Source organism: Filicampus tigris, chromosome 18, assembly GCF_054856515.1.
Source record: "Filicampus tigris isolate MCC_2025a chromosome 18, RoL_Ftig_1.0, whole genome shotgun sequence".
In the NCBI taxonomy this organism is placed as follows: Eukaryota; Metazoa; Chordata; class Actinopteri; order Syngnathiformes; family Syngnathidae; genus Filicampus; species Filicampus tigris.
The window spans coordinates 7,119,112-7,144,507 of record NC_141234.1 but is presented as its reverse complement, the minus strand read 5'-3'; the positions used below and the strand labels follow the sequence as shown (position 1 = coordinate 7,144,507).

The following is a 25,396-nucleotide window of genomic DNA, read 5'->3' as shown; positions in this document are numbered from 1 at the left end:
TTGCGTAACAATGCTTTCATGGTCACTTGATTGTTTCCTGGTTGCGACGGCGTTGAAGGTGATCACACACACGACTATTATTTAGCAGTTGCCCACCCCGATGCAAGACTGTTAAAGGGCTTTTTTTTGCCACGGGAACTTTTGCAGGTACATTGCGGGTTCCCTGCGTCACCCAATCAGATATGTTTAGTGCCACAAGGCCCCGCCCTAAAGGTTCCTGGACCTCTCCAGAGTACCTACGCACCCCAGTCGGGTCTTTTGGGAAGGTCTGATGTCCATTTAGAGCAAATGTAATTGGACACTTTGTCATGACACCATACATTTGCTGCGAGAACAAAAGTTTTGGGACATCAGGCCACACCTAGGTTGAAGTAAAAATTGAAGCAAAACAGCTGTCTACAAGGCTTGGCTGTGCTTCTCTGGGAATTTTTTAACCCATGTTTATTGCTTATTTTGGATGCGAGAGCTGTGCTGTAAGGGCAAAAACTAAAGTATGGGGACGCAAGGACACACCAACAGGAAGTGAAAAATGGAAGAAAAACAGAATGTAGAATTGGCATTTACTGTCACCTCAGAATCCCTAACCCGCATTTCCATACTTTTCTTTTCAAGCAAGAAGCTGTTTCCACTTTGCCACTTCCACCTTCGCATTCTATTTTGGAGTGCTTGGAAATGAGATTCACATGATGGGTCAGAGTGGCTTGAAAAACAGAAAGAAAAGACAAGAGGCAATGCTTGTGTGTGGGACCAAAATTCTTAAGTTCTGTTGGGTTCTGTTCGAAGACAAAACAAGAGAAGTTGACTCCAATGAGGTAGATGCAAACCTCTTCCTTTTTTAAGGCTTCACTGTGTTTACTTTGATTGCTTCAACTATCGCAAAAAAAAAAAGATTAAGCCACATGGGAGGGACAAAACACTTCAATGCTTTAACATTGGACAGCATCAACATCATTATTTTGCAAATATATGCATGTAAAGGAATATGTCACAACTTACTTGAGAGAGATTGTCCTGTGCAATTTAAATGTATTACATTTATTTATGTATGTATTTTTATCGGATTTACTTCTGAAAAATTATCAGTTCTTTTTTTTTACCCAAAATTGTGTTATTTTTAACCCAACTGTTTTTAGAGTGAAATTTTTAATACTATATTTAGTTTACATCCATTTTTATTGAAATGGAGCATGGCTTTATCATTTAAATTATTTGTTTTAACTGAGCACAATATGTAATTATTACCTAGAACGCAGCCACTTAAATAATTATATTGTTTTTCTTTTAAACTCATTTGAATTCTTATTCTATTTTTAATATTTTAATTTATACTTTGCATAATTATCTTTGGATTTCATTAGATGTGTACTATGTGTGTCCTGTCCTGTCAATACAGAATTACAGTGGATAGTAGTACGTCAGCACAGCAGCAAGTAATATCATCAGCAAATAAAACTTTTAGAAAAAACACATTTTTGAAAAATTGCTTACATCATTAATATATAATATGAATAATTTAAGACCTATTACAGACCCTTGAGGTACCCAATGAGTCACCGTTAATAGCTTGCATTTCTAATTATTAAATTGGACATAATGATATTGGTCATCCAAGTAACTTTGCCATTCATGTGCCATCTTACACAATATTGCTCCATTTTTTTCTGTAGTATACTATGTTCAAGAGTGAGAGTCACTGATAGTGTAGTGATACACGCGCCCGAATTGTGTGCGGGCAGCGCGGGATCGATTCCCGCTCACTGATGGTGTCTGTGTGTGTGTGCCCTGCTAATAGGGTTGCGCCAGGAAGGGCATCCGGCGTCAAATGCTTTGCCAAATCAATGATGCGAATCGAGCGTGCACTTGATTCGCCGTGGTGACCCCTGAGGGGAGAGGCCGAAAGGATGACAACAACTATGATCAAGAGTGACAAATGCTTTTTTTCAGATCTATAAATACAATTGCAAATTCTTTCTCATCCATGCTAGATATCCTTTCAATAAATTCCATTAATGCCATTGAGGTGGTCTTTTTTGCTCTAAAGCCATATTGATTTTCACTTCAAAGACTGTTTCTCGATGATGATGATAACGGCAATAATAATCTAAAAAAAAAAGTACAACGTTAGTTACACTTTTGCAGGAATTACGTTTTTTATACAGTTCTGCTATTGGGACTGCTGATCCCCGTCTACTTGTCCCATTTTGATCACGCCTGGCTCACGTGGACTCTCCAGCATAACAAGGTCTACCAGAACTAGGTAGGACTGTGCAATTGGACCTCTACATTACATTAGACGTACTGTATATGCTAGACCTGAGTTTTGTCTGTCTTTCTTAGACCGAGGCGGCCTTCAGGAGAGCCGTGTGGGAGAAGAACATAAAAGTGGTGCTTGGACACAAGCGGGAAGTCCTGTTGGGGAGACACAATTTCACACTGGGTCTTAACCACCTGGCAGACATGGTGGGGGTTCAGCTTGGCACATTAGACTGTACATTACACTGCTGAATATGGAGAAAGCATCCAGGCCCCTTTAGACATCAACGCTACATTGAATCAAAGCATACCAGACTGACCTCAAGTGGACAAAATATGTTAGTTCAGACTGCAAAATACTCCCATTGGATTTGACTACCTATAAAGCGGTTCAAATCGTCTGTAGTTAAATTTCATTCATTCCATCCCAGAAAGAATTGTGCCAATCAGGGAGGGATTTGAGTATTCATTTGCTGCGTAACTCAGGCCTATATTATAAAAATGGCATTCACAGAGCAGAGTGGTAACTCCAAAGTACAAGTTTTACTTGATTTAAGTTGCATTTAGTGGTGGTTAGCTTCTTTGCACTTGTATGACCGTCGGAAAAATGCCTATCCGTAATTTGCATCAACGCGGCAGCGGAGGTGAACCAGAAGCTGAACGGTTTGAAGACTGACGAGGTGGCGCGGTCCACAAATCACACGTGGAAGAACCTCACGTTGCCTCGCAGAGTGGACTGGAGGAGCAAAGGCCCGGTCGGTCCTGTGTGGAATCAAGTAAGCCATAAAAGGACACATGGGGACATCCAAAGTAGGTATGAACCCAAATGTATTAACGTAATTAATGTATTAATTAACAATCATATATTTATATGCTATACAGATGCTATGGTAATTATAAACCTTCAACTTATATGTAGCATGAAATCATACAACAATCCTATTCCCGTAGCTCGGACGGATAGCCAGCCAAATATTCCCATAACTACTGTAGTTCCGGGTGTCAAATTAAATAAATCGGAAAAAGTCAACCTCTATTTCGCAAATTTCACCCAACGCGGGGGGTCATGGAGTATAGCACATTCATGAATGCTAAACTGCAAGAAAATAAGGAGCAAGGTTAGCCCTTTGGCCACATAATACTTAACACAACAATGCTTGGTCATCCTTTCCGAGGGCATCTGTGGGTCGTGTTGGGCCTTCAGCTCTTTGGGGGCCCTCGAGGGCCAGATGAAGAAGCGGACCGGGGTCCTGGTGTCACTTAGCCCGCAGAACTTGGTAGATTGCAGCACAGCGGGCGGCAACCACGGCTGCGGAGGAGGATATATCACAAAAGCCTACCGCTACGTCATAAGCAATCGAGGCGTCGATTCGGAGAGGTCCTACCCTTACGAACGCCAGGTTGGAACTTTTAGTCACTTTTTTAGGTACGCCTGGCCAACCTTCACTAATGGAAATGTCTTTTTCCGGTCCGGGAAATGCCGCTATTCCACGAGAGGGAAGGCGGGCAACTGCTCAAGCTTCTATGTGCTCCCGTCGGGAGACGAGGGGGCGCTCCAGGCCGCCGTGGCCAAGGTGGGACCCCTCGCCGTGGCCGTCAAAGCCATGCCATCTTTCCACCTCTACAGGGGAGGTGAGACCACCATCTCAGAAAGGTTTAGTGTGGGCGTAAAAGCAAAGAGAGGTTTAAGTCATGTGAAGGCGCTTCTTAAGAAAAAAGATGTGCAGGATATTTTTTTTTTTTTTTTACAAATGTATCTTTTGAACTAGACATCATAGAGCGCAAACGAAGGGGATTTGGTGGAAACATCCTTTGTTATTACAATCTCAAGATACATTTTATTCATGTGGCTTTCAAATTTTAATTAATGAATTTTCTCAGCCAGGTATCCAGGCAACCACGGCTGCGGAGGAGGATATATCACAGAAGCCTACCGCTACGTCATACGCAATCGAGGCGTCGATTCGGAGAGGTCCTACCCTTACCAACGCCAGGTTGGAGCTTTTAGTCGCTTTTTTAGGTACGCCTGGCCAACCTTCACTAATGGAAATGTCTTTTTCCAGACAAGACAACGGACGACACTTTTGGCTGATCAAGAACAGGTATGTTTTTTCAATATGTTGTCTGAAGCACTGATTCTCATAATGTAGTACCTGACTTTTCTGTGCAATACATTTAAATTGAATGTATACCTTTGTTTTATATTATTTTTTAAATACAGTGTTCATGTTCTAAACGTTGCATAATGTTACAGAGACTTAGAATATCATTCAATATACTTTTGGGGAATAAAACCATTGCCTTGTTATTGATGAGCACTTAGGCCTACCGTGCTATGGTATTTTAATTTTGGTCCTTGGTGTAAAAAAAAAAAAAAAAAACTAGACTGAAGAACAAATGTCATTATTTAAAAATAATAAAGAATAGAGTACAATTGTATTTGCAGTTGGGGGGCAGCGTGAGGCGCGGACGGTTTCATTCGAATCGTCCGGAACAGGAAGAATGCGTGTGGCATCGCCACCTTGGCCGTCTACCCTCAGCAGTGAAACTTCTGGGATAAAAAAATAAGAACAACTGAGTCATTGTTGGTTTGTCTCAGAACTGATTTTTTTTTTTTTTTTTTAAAGGTGCGCTCCACACAATGTGTTCATCCAGAGCCCTCGTCTGCATTTATGAAGGCTCGAGCATATGTACACAACCTTAACAGACATTCATATATATGCATTTATTGTATATGTATATATGTATTAGTCTTTACATACAAAACAAACCAAAACCACTACCAAAAATAATCATCTTTTTTCATAGCAGCAAAAAAGAGGAATATGAAGTATATTTACAACTGTTTGTAGATGACAAGGCATATAATAACACTTGCTTTCCCATTCTTTAAGTATTTTTCATTTGATTTCTTACACATACGTATATATCTATTTTATTAAATGTTTGTAGGTATCTTAGTCATCTTTACACCACAAGGAGCCACAGATGTGGTCTAGGTGTCAACGCAATGGTGAATGGAGAGCTGGATGGTGGACCACAGATGACTTCCACCGGAAAGTGCAAACTCCCAGTCGTGTCTGACTTTGACCTCAAATTACAATCAAATAAAAGAAAACAAAACAACCCACGCAGCCCCGCCCCCAAATTAAGTTGGATAAAGTAAATCAAAATAAAGAAAAAAAAAATAAACATAAACACAAAATCCAAAACAAAACAAAGACTAGAAAAGGCCAAATTAAAAAACAAAACAAAAACTGGAACAAAATACCAAAACATTTTAAACCAAATAAAATAAAGTAAAATAAAAGTGAAAGCATCCCGCTGGAGAGGGTTACAACTTGCAAGGCAGATGAAATCCAGGTGAGAACAAAAACTGAGAGCACACTTGCCTTTTGTGTTGATGAAAAATCAAATCAAATCAAATAAACGACAACAACAACAACAACAAAAAAATGGCATGAGCGAGTCGTAGCGCTTTGGGCGTGGTCAAGCGTTAGTTCTGGTGCCTCTAAGCAGCTGTAACCCATCAACATACAAAGTCTGCACACAGGTTTTTGTAATATACAAAAATGAGACAAAGATACATTTTAAAAAAGCCTACTTGAATATCTGAACTTTATTTGGGCTTAATCAATCAGAGGTGTTTTAGATGTTTCAGTGTGATTGGTTCATTGTGAACGCAGTCATGTCCTCACTCAAAGACAGCGTGCACTTTTCTGCAACCACATCTCAGTTATTTATTTTTACTTTCCCTCTCAAAAAGATTCCGCCCCACCCCCAAATTGAGTTGCACAGGTTAAAGGTCCCATTAATGAAGCAAAAAGTTCAAAATAATTTGTCTTGGTCTCTTTTCTATATCACAAAAAACTGGCACTTGGAGAGGGGTGTGTAGACTTTATATCCACTGTATTCACAACTGCTCACACACAGATTTCACCTAAAGAAATGACAAGGGAAGCGAAACTAAACAATAATAAATATCCACAGCTGTTTTTTTTTTCTTTACATTTTCATGTGCAAAGATTTGTGCAATGTCGGCCAACGCCCCGTCGTTAAAATCCAAACAAAGAAAAAGCATTTCCCCAGAAATCGCTTAACATTCTTCAACATGTGACCAGATACCAATATAAAAAATAAAAGTCACTGGATGGAATCGCAAGTCAGAACTCAAGCTCCCAGCATGCTGTGCAAGCAAGGTAACATTCCAGTCGATGGCAGAAGGCGAGGAAATAATTCAACGGGACCCTCAAGTTTGTAGCGAGGAGGGTGAACTATGTCACCGAGCTCCAAACATCTTTGGAAGGCGACGGGCCAGAACCACCATTTACTTTTGATTTCTTCTTCAAGTCACGTGCACTTATGAATAGCGCATATTGACCCATGCTAACGTTTTAGCGTATCTTCCATATCATGAAGGTGAGTAGAAGGAACATACTTAAAAGCAACAAATACTACTACGAGAATAAAGTGACACAACCACCAGAATGAAGTCGGAATTAATTATACAACTAAAGTCGTAACATTACAGGAATAAAATCGTAATACTATAAAAAGGCATTTTAATATCACCAATACATTAATTTAATGTTATCACCAATACATCAATTCAACGTTATGAGTGAAAGTACTATTATGCGAATAATTTTGCACAAATTTTAATTTTGAGAGTTGTTTAGCAGCCTAGCAACATATGTTTTAGGACAAAATTAAAAAACTTTGGTGTTGAGCTCATGCATGTCGCATGCAAACCTTCCATTGCTAAAATGTATGATACCTCCGCCAGGATTATTATTATTATTTTTTGTTAGTGAGCATGATTACACAAAACAGAGGCCAAATATGACCATTAAAAGTCAAATATTTCAACATTATTTATTATTGAAAATATTTCCACCATGGCAGAGATCTTTCCGGTTTAATCGTAATTGCTAAATATTTTATTGCCTCTAGTGATTACAAAAGCTTGAAATAAGACATGCTCTGGTTATTTTTTTTCCAACATTTTTTTTAACGTCACTTTCGAAGTACCAAATCAAAAGCAAATTGCTGCTCTTTACGGAAAACCTCAAAATGACGTCGCAAATAGTGAATACCTCGAATGCACTCTAGTAACATTTTCCACCATTTCCTTGCGCCATTTTCCTCTCGCCTGATTGGCCAGAATACAGAACGACGTCACTTAACGGTTAAGTTCAAGTTTGTTCATCCAGCATTGCATACTGTGAAGACATTGGGAAATTGACTTTTGCACACCGATAAGTACTTACTGCTTTTCATTGTCTTGTTAATTTATGGCCTATTTTTGACAAATAGGTAATGACTTTTACTGCATTTGTGTCGGTGACGGCGCAGAAATGCAACAAAAGGACTCCCTTACAGAAATTTAACTTCAAAGAGGATTGATGCGACCGGTCTGCGCCAGCTAAGCTAACACGCTAATCAGAGAAACCATTGGAAAACGGCAACGGTTAAGTGCATTCGTTCATCAGCTTTTAAGAGCAGAAATCCAACAAGTAATAAAAACGACCAAAGCGTTTTAAACTTCCATGTAACAACGCCTTGTCGTTCCCAAAAAGGTTTAAACGTTTACAGTCAAAATGGTCATATTGTCGCTGTAAAAAAGAGCATGTATCTCCAGGAAAAAAATATATATATATATATTATAAGTATACGTTTTTACAGTACAAGGCGTGCATCTTAAAGTCCAAGTACTATGTTCTTGTATTTGGATAAAAAAAAAGTTTTTCGTTTTTTTGATGAAAAAAAAAAAAAAAAAAAAAAAAAAAAAAAGTACTGTCTATTGTAAAGCAGATGTCAGCTTTAAAAATAAAATAACTCAATTTTTGGAGCATTTTCTGTACGTAGATAAAAATAAAAAAACATGCACTTTCATATTTTTTCTTTGCATCAAAAGAATATAATTTCAATAAAAATAATGTAGATATCATAAAATGTTGAGTTTTTTGTTATTGCCAGAAAGATTTTTAAAATATTGTTGTTTTGATTTTTTTTTGTGTTCTCTTTGAGTTATCAGTTATCAAATAATACAAAAAACAAATATTTGCACTTTTTGTAAAATCTGAAAAAAATGTGAAGATATTGTTTAATGTTGTTTTTTAAACCACAATATTTTTTCCTCACACATTATGCTGTATCAAAACTGATGTCAGGTGCAAAAACACATGTCAAATTGTTTTTGGGGGGGGCTTTATAATCATAAAAACAGACTCGGTTTTTTTCAATGAATTTTTTTTTAAACTTTAGATTTATGATACCTAATATATAGAAACATCATGGATATTTAATTGCACCAAAATGTAGAGAGTTTTCATTAAAAAAAAATTAAAAACATCAATTAAAATATACTTGCAATGCTTTTCAACAGCGACAATATTTTCTGTCCCCCCATTTTATGAGGTTGTGTTTCTTTTTTTCTTCCAGCGGAATCCCAGCAATGTATGCCTTCCTAAATATCCCAGTGGGAGTAATTTAAGAACAGCTTTTTTTTTTTTAAACGCTGATAGCTGAGCTGATGAGCAGTTACGTATTAGTAAGAGCTACCGTGCCACCTGCATTTTATGAAAGCTAACAAGAAGCAGCAGAAAAGAGTAAAAAAACTCTGGCCTGCTAACATGCAGCATTTTTTCCAATCATCAAGAGGTCATGCAAAGAAGTATTTGGGATAATAATGCCCTGTAGACTGTATATATATATTTTTTTACCATGTGTGAAGGCGCTGTCTATGGTGGAGTTTGACCTAGTCCTGAATTTCCCCTGTGGGGGTCAATTAAGGATATTTTATTCTCCAGCTCCACACTCCACACTCATGCTCCACGTTTGCTTTTTGTTGTCCTGGAATGACAAGATTTGTAAATCCTTTGCAGTCAGTTTCGGGCCTGCCTTATTATTCTCATTCTTATTATTTGTTTTTGTTTTTGTTTTTGACCCACAAGCAGGTTTCGGGCTCTTGTTTTCAAGTATGAAAGTTCGAAAAGAGTCTTAAAGCTTCAGCAGAACAAAGCATTTGCGTCCACAGTGAGGAAGAACCACGTTTTTGTTGTTGTTGTCAATGACTGCAGCTTCGGGGTGGTCAGTAATGTTGGCGTATGTGCGTGTGAACAGTCCCCCTGAGGTTTCCTGTCCAGGCAGCGTCCCCTAGAGGCCCTGAGAGGCAGACCAGCCCCTTTTTCTTCTTTTTTTTTTTTTTTTTTTTTACCTGCCGAGTACTCACATTGGAATTGGGACAGAGTAATCCCGGAGTGGAAGATTTATTATTATGACAATGATGATTGCACTTGGCTTTACTCGAGGCCAATCACAGTGCAGATTCATTCTCCGTGTGACAGGAAGTGACGGTGACGGTGGTGGTAGCCTTGCCTGTCTTGTTGAGTTTCAAGAAGCTGGGTTTTTCTTTCAATCTTTCACTGGGATTGGCCAGCTTGGTCAACGCCTGTTTTTCCGAAGTTTTGGACGATCCCGCCTCCCTGCCAATCAAACGGCACAAATAGTTACGACACGTTCACGATTCCCAGAAAAAAATTAATTGAATGACACAATGGTCACAGAGCTCCAGAAAATCCGCCAAAACAAAAATGTAAAACGATATCCACTTTCTGCACGTGATTTGAAAATGCTAAAAAAAAATGTTTTATAATTGAAATACAATACAATGGTATTATTAATGTTTTTGATTTTAAAATTTCAGCATAGTGAAATTAATAAAGTAAATCAGTGAAATTAAATGACCAACAACACTAACGTAACCGGCACCTTGTGTTTTTTCAATCTTCAAATTTCTTGGCCCTCAGTTCAGTTGCATTACAATGCTAAAATATTTTCCTACCTGCTATTAGAGGGATAAATGACCAGGAAGCAAGCAGTGAGGAATGCCAACAGAGAGCCCCCGGAGGCCACGACGGGAATGACGCGTACGCTGCCGACCACTTCCACGATGGGACCCAAAGCTGAAGCCACCAGGATTTGGCTGATGTACACCTACCACACGAATCAGGTGAACATAATCAATGGATAACGGAGCATGTCATCAATGTGTTTATGTGAATGAAGGTCGTGCATAAAACAAGACCCACTTGGCAGGACAAGATGGCGCAGTCGATGCCAAATCCTCGACGGGAACTACCGGGACTGTGGCTGGTGTACTGCAATGAAATGCATTTTCACACTTTAGCATTAGCGGTCAAGGTCACAGTGTAACCTAGATGATTGACTGTAAAATGTACTGCTTGTTGTTGTTTTCCATCTTAGAAGCTGGTGAATGCAATTTGCGAAGAATTGCTTAGAGTAAATACTAATTTAGTTGAACAGAGGTCCTGTGGAATTTGGTGAAATGTGGACTGTGCAACTTCAAGTTGTACTGCTTTGAATCACTTTGAGATATGTGGAAGGAGGTAAATAGGTAGTATCTCTTTTTGGGAATTTTATTGTGGAAATGTCGAATATTTACTGTGGAAAATTGTGCTAAAATTACCAGGGTGTGACAGACACTTTCGAGACACTGAAATGTGGAATTGCGGGAATCGGCCGTGTGTGCAAAGTGGTTCCTAACTTGTCACGAATTCTGTCAATCTTTTGAAGTAGGAATGGTTGAGAAATGCGGATGTCAACAAAATGGGCGGAATAATTATTTTGGGATGTACTGGGAAAAGTGCGGATGTTGAACCATTCAGTCTGGAAAATTGTGGTTGTGTGCCCATCTCCCCGTACATTCTAATCAAATAATCCATGTTGTTGTTACCTGTTTCATTTCATGGTACTGTCCCAGCAAGGCGTAGGGACAGTAAGACATACTCATGGAGAGGAAGCCCATGCTGCTTATCGTTACCATGGCAACATACACATTGGGGAATATGGCCATAATAGCAGTTCCTATAGAAACAAAACATAAAAATAAGGCCACTGGCTTGTCTTAAAATGTTAAGATTTTGATGATGAGATGTTGTTATTACCTATGGAGAATCCGAGGGTTCCCAAGATGTAGATGACCTTGATGCTCAAGTCAAAGTTGTCAAGGTACTTTTGAAGGAGAGCTAGAGCAACGAAAGTCACAAAAGGTGTCAATGCAGAATTGATATGTTGCTAAAAATCCACCAGTAATATCAAAAGCCTCATTCCATGTGTAGTTTGTTACCTGAGCAAGTAGCGGCGGTCATGGCGTAGATAACCAGACCCCAACATCCCATCTGAACGCCTCTGTGATAATTACTCAAATCGGTGGAGTTGGCTGGAGCCTGCAAGCAGCACAGTTAAAAGCACACTCATTAGCCAGTGGTGGCTTCTTTGCACAAGCACCATTCATTCGCATTCTGGACGGTGTCAAAGTCTCCCGTAAGACTGCAAAAACCACTGACTCTAATGAAAATAAGCGGCATCGAAAATGTTTTGTCATTTGCCCTTTTTCAGAGTGCAGCCTGCATGCTTGTGGGAAGCGCTCACAATGGGATCTCCATGGTAGATGGCCTGTCCCATGAAGTCGGTGAAGAAGACGGCCTCGGCGATGATGGAGAACCAGGTGAACAGGTGACAGGAGCACAGGCGCAGCAGCTCGGGTGGCATCTTCAGCATGGAGAGCCACAGCAGCCTCATGGTGGTCTCCACCTGATGAGGGGAAGAGAACGTAGCGTTAGCCATCGTGGCTACGGGCGACGGGTCGACGGCGGCGTCCGAGCGGCCTCGCCTCGCCCTCCTCGCTCTCGGCGTCGCCGCTGGACGAGTTGGTGTTGGCGCTGCGGCGGCGGCGGTCGTGCTGGCGGCTCCGACGCCTGTGTCGCGCCTCCACCTCATACAGGTCGTTCATGCTGCGCGACGGCTTGATGAGCAAAGCGGCGTTGGCCCGCCGGTATCGGTAGCGGTGGCTGCCCACACGGCCGTAGTAGGAAAAAGTGCAAGATGGCTGACGGTAGAAGGTGTGATGGTGGCGTGACAGCCGCATGGGAGCGCCGGTACTGGCAGCTGAAATGAAATAAACATATACAGTAAAAACAGATGAAAATATATGCATGAATATATACGGTATATGTTCTTCTACACATACATATCGTCGCTGTCCAATTTTGCAAAATGTTCTAATTGTCACGTTGGCCCCCAGTAACGATGAAGGAAAAATTGCGGACCCCTCCATCGCTCAAGTTGCCCATCCCTGGTCTAAGATATAAGATTGCCAACACCTTGAAACTGAACTGTAGCCCAATGGTCAAAAAGACCATAAAGTGGTTTAACAGGAAACGTTCTGCATGATTGTCAACCCAGAAGGAAGAGTGTTGTAAAAATGCACAGGCAAGACTTCAGACAACAGTTTGTTGAAGACATGCAGACTAAGGACATAGATTACTGTCCTGTGGTTTAATGAGACCGAGATAAACTTATTTGGTTCAGATAGTGTCAAGCATGTGTCGCAGCAGCCAAGTGGGGAGTACAAAGACAAGTGTGTGGAGCCTGCAGTCAGGCATGTTGAACAGAGTGTCACGAGTGCTGCCGACACTTGCTGGAGTTCTTCGGCTAGATTTCTTTGAGGGAACATGATGCCAACATGTGCTACGGCATAACGAAGCAGAAGCCTCGGAAACTGGGCCGCGCGGCAAAATACGTATGAACCCCGCCTCCCGTCCCTCAGCTGAGACAGGCTACAGCGGATCCGCAACCCGAGAAATGACATGCGTTGTAGAAAATGTACGGCTGAATGTAGTTAGCATTAGCATTAGCACAAGTACCTTTGACCATTCCGGCCCGATGCGCCTGTCCTTTAGCGCTCAACCCGTTGGCTGTGTTTGTGGCATCAATGTGTCCGTTCAGGGTGCGCTGCTCGTTCAGCTGGTTGTTGAGCAAAGCTTCCTGGCCCTCGTCGTTTTCCATCTCCTGCAAGAACGCCGAGAGGCGGCAAATCTTGGTGGGACTGCCATCCTGTTTTGGGAGGTGACTGCCGCTTTGGGGGCGCAGCAGATCCTGACTCCCTGCGCTGTTGCTGTGCCGCATGCTGGCAAGCAGGTAAGGCGGCCTGCTACGGTTGGCGTGCAGGTGCGCGGCGGCCGGGGGGGAGTCGTGATAGGGCGAGAGGCGGTCGGCGAAGATGGACGGCTCAATGTGGCAAAGGAACAAGGCGTCGTGGTCCATGTGGTCCAAGGTGGCGTCCGTCATGGCGAGGACGCTGTCGCTTTTACCTACGATAAGAGTAAAGACAGAATGAAGATTAGGGCCATCGGATTTTCTATTTCGTGGCATAATTTCTCTGTGTGAAAGAAGCTTTTTGACCATTTTTTTTAGCGTGGGGAAGCTGGTCAATCATCGAAACGAGTGACAAATGGCTTGACAGGCATTTGACAGAACCGAGAGAAAGATGCAACAAAGACAAAATGAGAATGGGGGGGCAAAACATACTCCTCACAAGCTCCACCTCCAGGAAGTCCATGTCCATATCCCCTGGTTCGGACAGATCGTCCCTGTATGCGTCGCAAAGGTTGAAGCTGTCCATTGGTTCGTCCTCTCCGATCATTTCCAGCCTCGGAGGGAGAAGCCCGGCACGGCCGTTGGATGAAGGATGTGGGTGGCTCCGAGCCGGACTCTCCTGCACAGACTTTTGTGTTAGATTTTACACACACAAAGAAAACAACAACAACAAAACCACAAACAAGTACCTGGTCCAGCCGGTCATGTAGGGGGATGTAGGGCTGCTCCTGAATGCTGAGCAGATGCAGCGCCACAGACACAGAGAAGAGGACGGAGGCGAAGAAGAACAGGATCTGCTCCTGAGACTTGAAGATGTCCCCCAGGAAGGTGTGGGTCCAGTTCAGACCGCCCAGAGCGTAGCCCACAGCGCCACCAAGACCTACGCGCAGAACACACAGTTAAATGGGACACATTTACATTTTAATTTCGGATGGACAAATATTTCCACTTTCAATTAACGAAGCGAGGCGGCCCGATTGCACTGAATGAAACACTTGTGATGTCAAAGCCAAACGGTAAGCAGAGCTGCATGAAGTGAGTTTTGTCAGAGGCACTCCATTCATCACCCCACGAATTAACACCACGTTATGTTGAATAGTGATGCACCGATAAATGCTCTGATACTATGATACCGATACCACTTCAACATATACCTTTAAAGGTAAACATAAACGCCAACACATTAGCTGAATGCAAATTATGCTCGGCAAAATGGGCGATGAACTCCGCTCGGGGTCACCGGAGAACCGATTAAAATTAGGGGTAAAAACAACGCACAATATCTTTTCTTCAAGGCAGATTTGAGCGGCAGCCTTTAATTGGCATTACCTGCCGAGGCGGCGTGGATGTTGAGTGCCATGTCTTGATCTTCAGTGTCGGCCACATCCAATAGGTACGCTCTGATCGGGCCCTCCGTTGCGTCGGCGCAGAAGTCCAACACTACCACTCCCAGCACGGTGAGAACAATTCCTATGGGCTGCCTCCCTGGAACGTCGCCTAAAGACAGTCCTAAAATGGGGAAACGGGAGTTATACTTCAAAGTACAAGCCCTGGAATTAGCCTAAATTGGCAGCTTTGAATCCAAATGGCCGACTGCATTCAGTTTCAGACATGAGTCCTTGAGACTTTTGTCTGTCCTCTTTTGATAGCTATGTCCACCAAATTTTGTGTTGACGGGTGATACAAGTGTTCGAGACTTATTTTTTAGTCATGTGTACTGGTGGCAGTCATGTTAGGGACCTCTGAGAATGAATACATTTTCACAAAAAATGTTGAGGGTGTGACCACTTGCATGTGAGAACAAAAATAACTCAGATTGACATTGCAAAGCTGTCACGCATTTAGAAATGTGCATGTGTTTGTGAGATCACAGTCTGTGTGTGTTTACAATGGAGTGGCACAGCTCACTAGCCTCCAGACAGGAAGTGGACCATCATTGGTTGAAAGGGGGAAGCAAAGAGGAAGTAGTTTCTTGTGAACTGCTTGCTCCTGTGTTCCCATGTCAACACACACACACTGCGTTCAAACGCCTCAGCAGGAGTGTGAATATGAATCGACAATTGACTTAGGTTCACAAGTCAAATTTCTGACTGTACAAGAACCGTGTGTCATCTATTTTATCGATCGTCGGGGAACCAATTTGTTTCCAAAAGGGTTTTATTTGTTTCATGCTTTTGCATTCTGTATTGATCGCTATTAGTTTACAGCGAACGACTTGAAAAAATGAGGTAAGACTGCAAAAAAAACACACTTTCCAGTCTTTCCAGTAGTGGTTGTTCAATAAAATCCCCATTATGGTGAAAGCCAACGTAATTAAATAAATCGAATGCACTGTAAAATCCCCATTATGGTGAAAGCCAACGTAATTAAATAAAACTAATGCACTGTGAATCATATTGTCGACTGAAAAGAACAAAAAGAGTACATAAGAGCATATGACAACAGCATCCCAACCAGAACAACACTGAGTGCCGTCAATATCTGTGTCCCGTCGATCAAAACTGTCAATCAATTGCGAGGGCGTGTGGCGTCCAACTTTGAAATGACCTCATGGTGATGTAACCAACTATAACTTTAACCCATATGATGCAGTCTTCCCCTCGAAAGCTAGCTATAGCAGTAAAACAACAACAGCAAACTAAATCTTATTTATATGGCGGTGACTGTACATATTCCCACCAGGCGCTCACTTTCTTGGGTACGCACCCTCCCGTACAAAATTGCCGCACTGGAGCTGTAACATGACGTGTGCGTGATCATCCTCTCACCTATGAGCGATCCGTTCAGGAAGAGCGCCACTCCGATCAGCGTCCCGATGCACAAGGCCAGGATGAAAGGCCTCCGGCGGCCCCAGCGCAGGGGGCAGCGGTCGCTGGCGGAGCCGATCAGCGGGGTGAAGATGAGGCCCAGGACGGGGCTGAGGAACCACGTCAAGCTGTTGTACTGCTCTGGAAGACCTGGACGCACACATGCAATTTCTCACTGACAATAATTCAGCGCCAATGTTGGATTATCACAGAGGGTGCGTGAGCTATAATCATTATTGGGTTGAAAACCTCTTGATGGCGAGGCAGGCAAGTTCACTCCAACCCAACCCAAGCCAAAGCAGCACAGGAATGCCGAGTCAGCACCAATCCCTCATTCAAGACCACCTTCCTGTTCCTGCGCCAGTGTCTACATATCGTGTTTCTCAGGCGACGGAGAAACACAGAAGTCATAAACAGGTCCTGAACCCCGCCGCCGCGGCGACCGGGTCTTGGGAACCCCGTCGCCACGGAGACTCCATCATCATGGGCTTCCTGGCTCCGGCGAATACGGCGACGTAACTCACGCGACGCTTCCTGTTGTGCGCTTTGGAAAACTTTCCCTCGTTCTTTCTTTTGTCTCACACACACTGGCGCACACGCACGCACAATGATGCAGTGCATTTCTACACCACCACTAAACAAGCTTTAATGTGGCCCGAGTATAAATGAAAAAAATAAAATAAAATAAAACTTTATATGTACATTCAACATTTTTGTTCAGTTTGGGTTAAAACAGAAATGTTGACTGTATCTATAAAATTGTTTTAAACCAATTGTTGATTAATTAATTTTTTTTTTTTAATCAAATAGGATATCTAGTTTTCATTAAACAAATTATACCATTTTGAAATGAGAATCATAAATATAAACATGCATTTAATATTTTTAATTTTAATAGATTGTTTAGTCGATGTATTGTAAATAAAATAAAAAAAAACAACTTGCATATACATATACTGTATACATAACATTTTTATTTATTTCATCAAAATAATGAGTTCATTGATTGCAATTAAATTATAACTGAATTTAAAGACAAGAATACATTCAATTAAATTTTAAAAATGCACTTGTATGAAATGATTGGTTCATTGATTTATTATAAATAAAAATAAAACATACATATGGACAAATGCACTAGATAGAACATTTATATTTATTTTATTAAACAGTTGGTTATTTTAAAATGATTTAATTAACAGTTCATGTTAAAAACAAGACTTAGCTTTGTTAATAAAATCATTTTACAAACATACATCTGTACATGTATTTAATAATCTCAGTTACTCAAATACAATAATAATCATTATTATGATTATATTCTTATTAAAGGCCGATTTATGATTCATCACTTGCATTGGATGAGAGTTGTGCGAGTGTACCTTATGTGACCAGCGTGTGTAGCTGCAAACCCCCCCCTGACACTGTCACACACACATTCAGCAGTATAATAGTATAATAACAATCAGACCACATGGTAAACGATGACAGGCCTCAGTTCCCACACTTGGCTTGTCGGTACAAACGTGCACACATGCACACAAAAAAAATCCAAACAATACTGAGAGAATTTGCAGGAAGTTTTTTTTCATGAGAGAAACAAGAAAAAGCGAGAGAACGGGGGAGGGCAGCATGAGAAAGGCTCAGGGTCAAAGCCAAGGTGAGGTGGATAACGCGTGAGGAAGAACAGACTGGAGTGTTCCTGAGCTGTGATGGATGGTGGGAACCAAAATCGACGCTCGCTCATCTAAGCGTCCCTTCTACCATTTCCTCTTTTTTTGTTTTTTTGCAAAGCTTACGACACCAAAAAATTTCTGCTGTTTCGAGTTGCTCAAGTAACTTCGTGAGGAGGAAGCCAAACCAAGTGGCACAGCGAGCGCCAACAGTCAAGCCCCTTGTTATTAGAAGATCCTGAATGAGGCTCACTGTATGGCTGCCGTTTCCCCACAGGCAAAACTTTGGGCTGTGTCTTGTTCTACATACACTTAGGGCTCCAAAAGTCATTAGGCAACAAGCTAAGGCTAAGGTTTTTTTGTACACCACCACAATGGATTTAAAGTGGACATATTGAGGAAAAATGACTTTTGAAAAATGACTCAATATAGAGATCATATTTTCTGAAATGTGTTTGCCGATGTGTCCGCTTCACGCCCCCATATGTGGATCTACTCCACTAATCAACAATAAAAAAAAAAATCTTTTTTCCATTCACCTCTCCACTTCAAGCAATCAATCACTATTTAGCCCTCTACTGCCAACTCAAAATTTCTATGCCATCTTTTGACCCATCACTTGCAAAGACTTTGCAGGCAGCTTTTTACCTGCTAAAGTGGTCATCGATAACGATGACCCTTGATCATTTATCTTTGTTCCCTGCAATGTATTGAAGGTGATTATCGAGGTAGTTTGACTTGATATAAATTGTACAGTAGTAATGGCACAACAACGGAAAACCAGACTGAGTCAGCGCCAGTGTCTAGTGTGATGTTAAAAATACTCGTGGGGGACAACGGCTTTCAACACAACAGAGCAAGAGGAATCAGGTGTTAAACTTCATGCCAACATCTCCTGACATCCGAGAATAAACTTCCCAACAGGTGCCGTCCCGTCCGTATTGTGTACTTTACTTTCCCCTACCGCTCAATCATCCAACTTCTAAACCATAACCTCAACTAAATTATATGATCTTTCTTCTTCAACACTCGCACGCGCACACTTGTAGTGAGCTGGGTTACATAAGAGCGCTGCAGTTGAGCTCCCCGCAGTGAAGGATTCATACATGTACGCGAGTGTGAAACAGGGAGAACGTCCCAACAACAAATGCTGTTTATTCGGCGGTAACAAGACGCCGCTCGGCAGTCACGCGACCGAAGGAGCACACGGGATTGACAGCGGGCCACCCCGCTGCTGCTGAACTATCACGCACGGGAAGTTTCCACCGGCGCACGCCGCTACTACAGATGTCAATAAAGCCAATCAGAGGCCATGGATTTTATGTAACGGCGAGCCCAGTAGTAAGGCGGCAAGAGCATCGTCGTGGTCATCTTCAACAAACACGGTGATACATTCAGGTGGCTCCCGGTTGGAAAGTCTTCAATGTGGACATTTTATGCTGTTGCTCAACTGGACCCATTTTGAGCAAAGAACATTTTCAAAGCAGTTCTCTGTATGAAACCTGACAGGTGCATTAACAGATTAAATTTTGTCCATGTCTAAACAACATCTAAAAACTGAGGTCATTCCAGATACCATGCGCCCCTCCCTGATGGGAATCGTTCTTTAATGTAAGTGAATGACGCACTCAGCGACTAATGTAACCATTCATTCATTCAAGGATATTTCCAAGCGTCCTGTTATCCATCTATCCATCCTATCCTCTGCCAACAAGCGTCGGTGAGACTGAGCAGATGGTTTTGTATTCTTTTTTAAAAGGGGAAAAAAAACACACAAAAAGCCAGAGGCCAGCCATTACAGCTTTTTCTGGCTCCGGCCTGGTTGCGTGTAAAGCACTCATGCATGCGTGTTTGTGCACAAATTAGTCTGCGTTTTATGAACAAATGACCAGCTGTCATAGTGCAAGGTAGGAACTCGTTATTCGGACGTATTCCTAGACAGAACACAAGGCCATTTTTAGCAAATTAAAATTACACCACATTCAGACCATATTTGGCCTTGATATTATATCGCGGTGCCAAGTAACTTGAAGTGAGTTGAGGAACATCATTAAGACAAAAGTAGTGCTTTGCTACCGTCTTGTGGCATTTAGAGACAATTTAAAACATTTTGCCATTTTGACTTGCACATTTCCCACTACTGGTGGCATGTCTCAGTCCCTATCAGAGTAGAAGCACTTGTTTTTTTTTTGTTGTTTTTTTTACTTTGCGGACCTCCATTTCCCATCTCCAGTCCCTATCGCTCACTATTAACGTGACTGTAATTGAAGCCTGGGAGTACAAATAATCAAAAACGTTCACATTCCAAGGTGAGGATCAGCTTCCTCTGTGCCCACCAGAATTACCTGAGAGCTCAGCAGCCATTTGTTAGCCTCACTCCCCTAAAGATGGTAAGAAGGGCGGGTACAGTACATGTTAGAAGCAATATGCTGACATGTACACACAGTTCAGCATTCCTCACACATCCTACAGTAATGGCAAGCACATACGTGCCTTTCATCATGTGTATGGTTTGTGGTTTTGTCCTCAATGGCAAACATGAACGCAGACTGTTCTCGCCTGCGGGCTGCTATTTGGGCACCCAGCGTTGCCGCCTTGTCGCCACGCTTGGCAGACTCCAAAACCCTTTAAGGGCTCGTGGATAATGGTAAGCCTAATAACAGAAAGTTGGCACAGAGATTATGTAAGGGCTATAAATAGGAAGAGCGGGTTTTAAATAGCCAAGCAGACTGGTGAGTCGCGTCAGAGGTGTGAAAGACGCTGACTGCGGCCAAAAGGTCTCCAAAACCGTCACGGGGGCACAATTGGCACGCCCCGCGGCTTTCCGATCCCGCTTCCCTTTCCGTTTTATTGGCTCCTGTGCAAATCAGTCCTTTTTAAAAGGCCAGTCTCCCGTGAGGGACTGAGGGTCAGATTAAGGCGATCAGCGGCTGGGTGACATGGAGAAAGTCATTTACGTAAGAACTCCCCCTCCCCCCCTCCCCCCCCCCCCCCCCCACTGGTGCACCGCCTGCAAGGTCATCTGAGAAGATTATCCTCCCGGCTAACATGACGAGATCGTTTGGAGGCTACCTGGCACGGAGGCCAACTGGCTTCCCACTAGGCGGAATTATTTGGGAGTGTGGTAAATAAAAGCTTTTGTTTATGCTGATCTCAGTTACTTCCCTTAAGAGCAGACATATTATGTACAGTTCCCTCCAAAAGTATTGGAACGGCAAGGTCAATTCCTTTGTTTTTGTTGTATACTGAAGACATTTGGGTTTCAAATCAAAAGATGAATATGAGACAAACGCTCCTAAATCCATCTTTGATTTCATGGCATTTACATGGAGATGCGTTCAACAACTCAAAACGGAGCACTTTTTGTTTGAAGCCACTCACAAACGGTTTTGTAATTGGAAATGTTAAACACATCTAGATGTAAATACAATGAAATAAAAGCTGGACTTCTGAACTTTGGCCTCATTCATTTTTGCTCTGAAATCCAAAATGTAGTATGCTACAAACCTTGCCGTTCCAATACCTTTTGGAGGGGACTGCATGTTGACTGACTCTTGGCTCCGATTAGCTTTAGCCACAGGGCTTCACATTTATTTCCCATACCGACCTATGAATGTTTACATTGTGTCCAGTGAAAACAGAGGTGCTTGTGTGGTAATAGTTTAAGAACACTGTGTTTGTGCATGCTTGTGACTTTGATAAAGATCAAAGAGATCACATGACGCTTTTTCACCATATCAAAGCAGAAATTCAGGTAATTCCAAAGTGTTTTTTTGCAGCTAAAAGTCCAAAGAAACAGGACAGCCAGCCTCATCGACACTTTTGTTTTGTTGCATGTTATACCAAAGTGGCATGTTCAGGCTGGTGAATGCTGCGGCCTGACAGTAATGACTTGAAACCAGCACTTGAGCACAACAAACTTCAAAGTAATTTAATCATTTGCAGATGTCTGGAAACCAAAATAGAAATTGACTGACAACACTGATCCAGTTCACGGTTTTTACGACACAATTTGGATTCCAACGGGGATATAAATGTGGAAAACATTTTCCTCCACTCTGCCGCTATAACCTTAGAAGATTTCGCAATGCAGTTTGTCATCTCAATGGCGGCGAGCACTGCATGGTCTTGACCGTGTAAAGGCCCTGATAGACCAAACCGACGTCGGAGGTCGTGAAGCGACGTGGCGTCCGAATGCGCCGTCTGTTTGGTGTAGTGGCCACCGCCGTAGTGTCGTAACCCGTCTGTAAGCGTCTTGGGCTCGGTTACGCATGTTGAATCGGCGTCGCCAGTCGTGATATTTGGTCACTCTGATTGGCTGTTAGCTAGCAAATCAGCACTCGGAGCACCAACAGAAAGCACGCCTCCGCTGCCTTAATCTTCTTAAGTACAAGAGCGAGGGTTGACAATGTAAGCATTTCACAATTCCGTGTCAAGAACGTGATGGTTTACTTCGTGCGGGAGTTCATCGTGAGCGAAGAATATAGCTGAATGCATTGTTTACGTTTTTATAATCCGCCAGGGGGTAAGCGTCTGTCATTGTTGGCCAGCGTTTTTTTGGTCTACCTAGGCCTTAAGGCAGACATTACCTACGTTTCACTGGAGTTGTATCACCACGGGCTCACCCAAACTACATGCGCAGACGCACTGGAAGCCACAGAGTTTCCCTAAAACCACAAGCCTTCAACGGTACTTGAACTGGTCGAACAAGATTTTGCTATTGTTTTTTTTCGAACCTCGCAAAAATCCAGTCAACTAAGTTTTTTCAGTTCATGTTCTGCCAACAACTGCTCATTGTTGTGTTCGTCAGCCAGGAGGATTTTGTTGTTGTTGCTGCTGCTACTGTGCCTGTCAAAGGTTGTCATTATGGGATAAAAAGGAAAAGAAAAAAAAGGTGGTGAAAGAAAAAAAAAAAGGTGGTGTCTTTTGTTGTGGTTTCTTGAGGAATTACATCATACACACTGAACTGCTAAATTTTGGGAGGGGGACATCTGTATTAAAGTGTTAATCCACGACTTTTCGTGTCCGCTTCTAACAGTATGAGGGACTTTATCAACAGTAGTTTTCACTGATTAAATGCCACTCAATCTGAATACTTTACATCCAATACTTCATATTTATACATCCATCCATTCTCTGAATGGCTGGACAGTGAAAATACAAGTACATTTGTCAATGGCAGTGAATGAGTTCAGACACCTCGAAGGTGTTTGTAATTGTAAAAAAAAAATGCATGTCTACTTTAATCGGCCGTGGTCGCCTTTTCTGCGTGACCAATGGAGCTTTACGGATATGCGCGCGAAATTAACGCATGCCAAAACCACAATAAGAAAAATATCGCTATACTGTATCAACCTGAGTGCATCATGTTAAAATCAGCGACACTCAGACAGAAATGCCGCATCTGGGCTTTGTTTTTCGAACGGTGTGAATGTCAATTATTTCATGCTTCTTCATATGTATTTATTTACTTAAAATAAAGCCTGAACATGTTTTGCCATGGGAGTTACGCTGAGTGCATGTTCCGGTTGTTCGGGTTCTTACCAATTTGCAGCAGCACAGGCGTCACAAGCGCCGTCTCCATGGCGTAGCAGAACTCCCGGCCGAACATGATGGCGCCGTGCATCAGCCATCTCTTCAGGGGGATGCCATCGATGGACCCCTCGCTCGCCAACTCCTCACCGCCTACGCCAGGGCGGCTCCCCACTCCCGCCGATCCGTCCGCGTCCCCGCCCTTGTCTTCGTCCGTGGAGTTTTTGGCCTCTGCGCCGGCAACCAGTGATCCCACCTGCATGGCGTCAGTGCCCGTGCTCTGGGGAGGCATGGCGGGCAGGGGCATGCACGCCTCGGGTGGGGGTGTGGGGGGGGGCCAAGTGCTGATCCGAAAAAGCGTCCCACTCACACTCACTTTTGAACTAAATCACAGTTGACAAAGCTTGTCTAATAATCCGCTTACAGATGTGAGATGAAGACCTTACAAACTAAACTCTTAAAGTGCTGTAATTTAAAAGGCTGCAGTCAAATTCTAATAAAGTAAAATGAATCTCTATTGGAGGCAGCTGGATAACAACCCAGAAAATTAGCAAGAAATTTTACTTTCACGGCACTGCGGCATTCCTAACACCTTCCTCACCACTTGGCGTTTTTCTCCACAAGACGGGAGTAAAACAAAAATACCCTGACCAAATCAGCTTTCCCACGATTTGCCGAAAATCCACTCAATAAAAATAGGAAGCAGCTGAATTTTCACAGAAAGAGAGTGCTCAACATTCAAAGTTTGTGCAATTTTCTTTTGTCTGAAGCATGTTTGCATGTGGTCTGTGCATGGATGGAGTGTCTGGGTGTGTTTGTGTGTGTGTGTCGTGCGTTTATGGCTTATTGGTCATCGAGGTCGTCTCCTGCTCTCGCCTTACTTTTGTTTCTGTCTATTACAGGGGGTAAAAATCCATATAGAAAACCATTCAGTGAATTCCAGAGTCATTTTGTGTATGGAGGGCTGGAGGGAGTGGGTGGGGTTGAAGGGGAGGCCGCAGGTAGAGGTGGGCGGGCAGGCGGCGGAGGTGGTGGGCGGAGCTCCTCGTGAAATCCCCATCGATTGGCTGATGAATCTGAAGGTAAGATGGACAATGAAGAATTGAACATTCAACTGGGTAAGTTCTTTAAGAAGCACATTTCCCCCAAAAAAGGGTAAGATTTTGTCATTAAGTTCAATTTAAATTTAAAAACTACAGTTTGGGGGGAAACTCTCCTTTCAACACTCCTGTTACGGGCGATTTCCATTTTGTTACTTTATTTCTTCCCCAATTACACACAGAGCGTGGACACGTGCTTCATCGCCACTTGAGTATAAAACGAAAGTTACGTCTGTCACTACGGTTCTATGAATCCCGAATGACCGCCCCGTGGCGGTCAGTAGGGATGAAAAAGAAAGGACAATGTGTGGTATGTTTTTCTTAATCTTCAAAAACAAATCAATTATTAGTAGCTGCACTAAAAAAATTTATGAAAAACCCTTGAATAGCCGTGCATTGATGCTTAGAGGCACACGGTATTGCCAACACACAGGCGTGTGTATTCTTGCTCTATGAAAAGGGGCCATTTTTAATGAAATCTCTTTTTTGGCGGATAGACTGTAATTGCCGGGTGCACGTGATGCTTTTGCCCGCTCCGAGAAACTCGGATGGAGTCGGACAAACATCAAAGCGTGCCACCGTGCTCGGGCGTCTCGAAGAACTGCCAGACGACAAATATGTGGCTTGTGCTCACGGGAACTAATCTGCAATGTGGAGATCAGAACAAGAGATGAGCGACCCTGACATGGGACTATATGTGGAAGTGGGTAACCGGTAGATAAGCGCTATGACAGACTCCTTTAACACTGTGTGATAAAAGCCAGCATTTATCCTTTTTTTCTTTTTGTGGATTGGGGGGTAAGTCAACCTGACAATTTTCCGCAATCAGAGAGAGCAGCCTCTTTACATGGAGATTCAGACGAACTTGTTGCAACACAAGTATAATCCACCTGTTTCTTTGTACAGAACTGCTTTTGCTAGCTAACTAGCGTGAGCTATTCTGATTGCCGTTAATCTTCAAAGTGTCATCAAGTGATGATCTATCTTTGGCACCAAAATATTATCCTAATAATGCACAGACTGTGTGCAAACAAGAACTTCATTCATTATAGAAGTTGTTTGATAGAAT

The 25,396-nt window shown here is 42.5% G+C and overlaps 1 protein-coding gene and 1 pseudogene across 4 annotated transcripts in view; one reads left to right on the top strand and one right to left on the bottom strand.

The window, feature by feature from the left end:
- Positions 1-1,673: 1,673 nt before the first annotated feature.
- LOC147132237 (cathepsin K-like) lies at positions 1,674-4,799 on the top strand (annotated as a pseudogene). Its single transcript, XR_015082223.1, has 8 exons — positions 1,674-1,683; positions 2,160-2,257; positions 2,338-2,460; positions 2,886-3,029; positions 3,429-3,885; positions 4,139-4,247; positions 4,317-4,355; positions 4,700-4,799. The product of XR_015082223.1 is annotated as a cathepsin K-like (transcript).
- Positions 4,800-4,963: 164 nt separating this feature from the next.
- The window catches only part of slc45a4a (solute carrier family 45 member 4a), a 33,985-nt gene continuing 13,552 nt past the window's right edge, over positions 4,964-25,396 (bottom strand). For all 3 annotated transcript variants that reach the window (XM_086014211.1, XM_086014209.1, XM_086014212.1), the window contains 14 exons: positions 23,240-24,303; positions 15,984-16,172; positions 14,545-14,724; positions 13,905-14,095; positions 13,648-13,834; positions 12,984-13,430; positions 11,951-12,225; positions 11,710-11,871; positions 11,405-11,504; positions 11,223-11,303; positions 11,012-11,142; positions 10,347-10,415; positions 10,100-10,251; positions 4,964-9,740 (listed from right to left, as the gene is read on the bottom strand). In XM_086014211.1, coding sequence (XP_085870337.1) covers positions 9,572-9,740; positions 10,100-10,251; positions 10,347-10,415; positions 11,012-11,142; positions 11,223-11,303; positions 11,405-11,504; positions 11,710-11,871; positions 11,951-12,225; positions 12,984-13,430; positions 13,648-13,834; positions 13,905-14,095; positions 14,545-14,724; positions 15,984-16,172; positions 23,240-23,534 — 2,628 coding nt within the window. In that variant the 5' untranslated portion in view covers positions 23,535-24,303 and the 3' untranslated portion in view covers positions 4,964-9,571. The remainder of the gene's footprint in view (positions 9,741-10,099; positions 10,252-10,346; positions 10,416-11,011; positions 11,143-11,222; positions 11,304-11,404; positions 11,505-11,709; positions 11,872-11,950; positions 12,226-12,983; positions 13,431-13,647; positions 13,835-13,904; positions 14,096-14,544; positions 14,725-15,983; positions 16,173-23,239; positions 24,304-25,396) is intronic.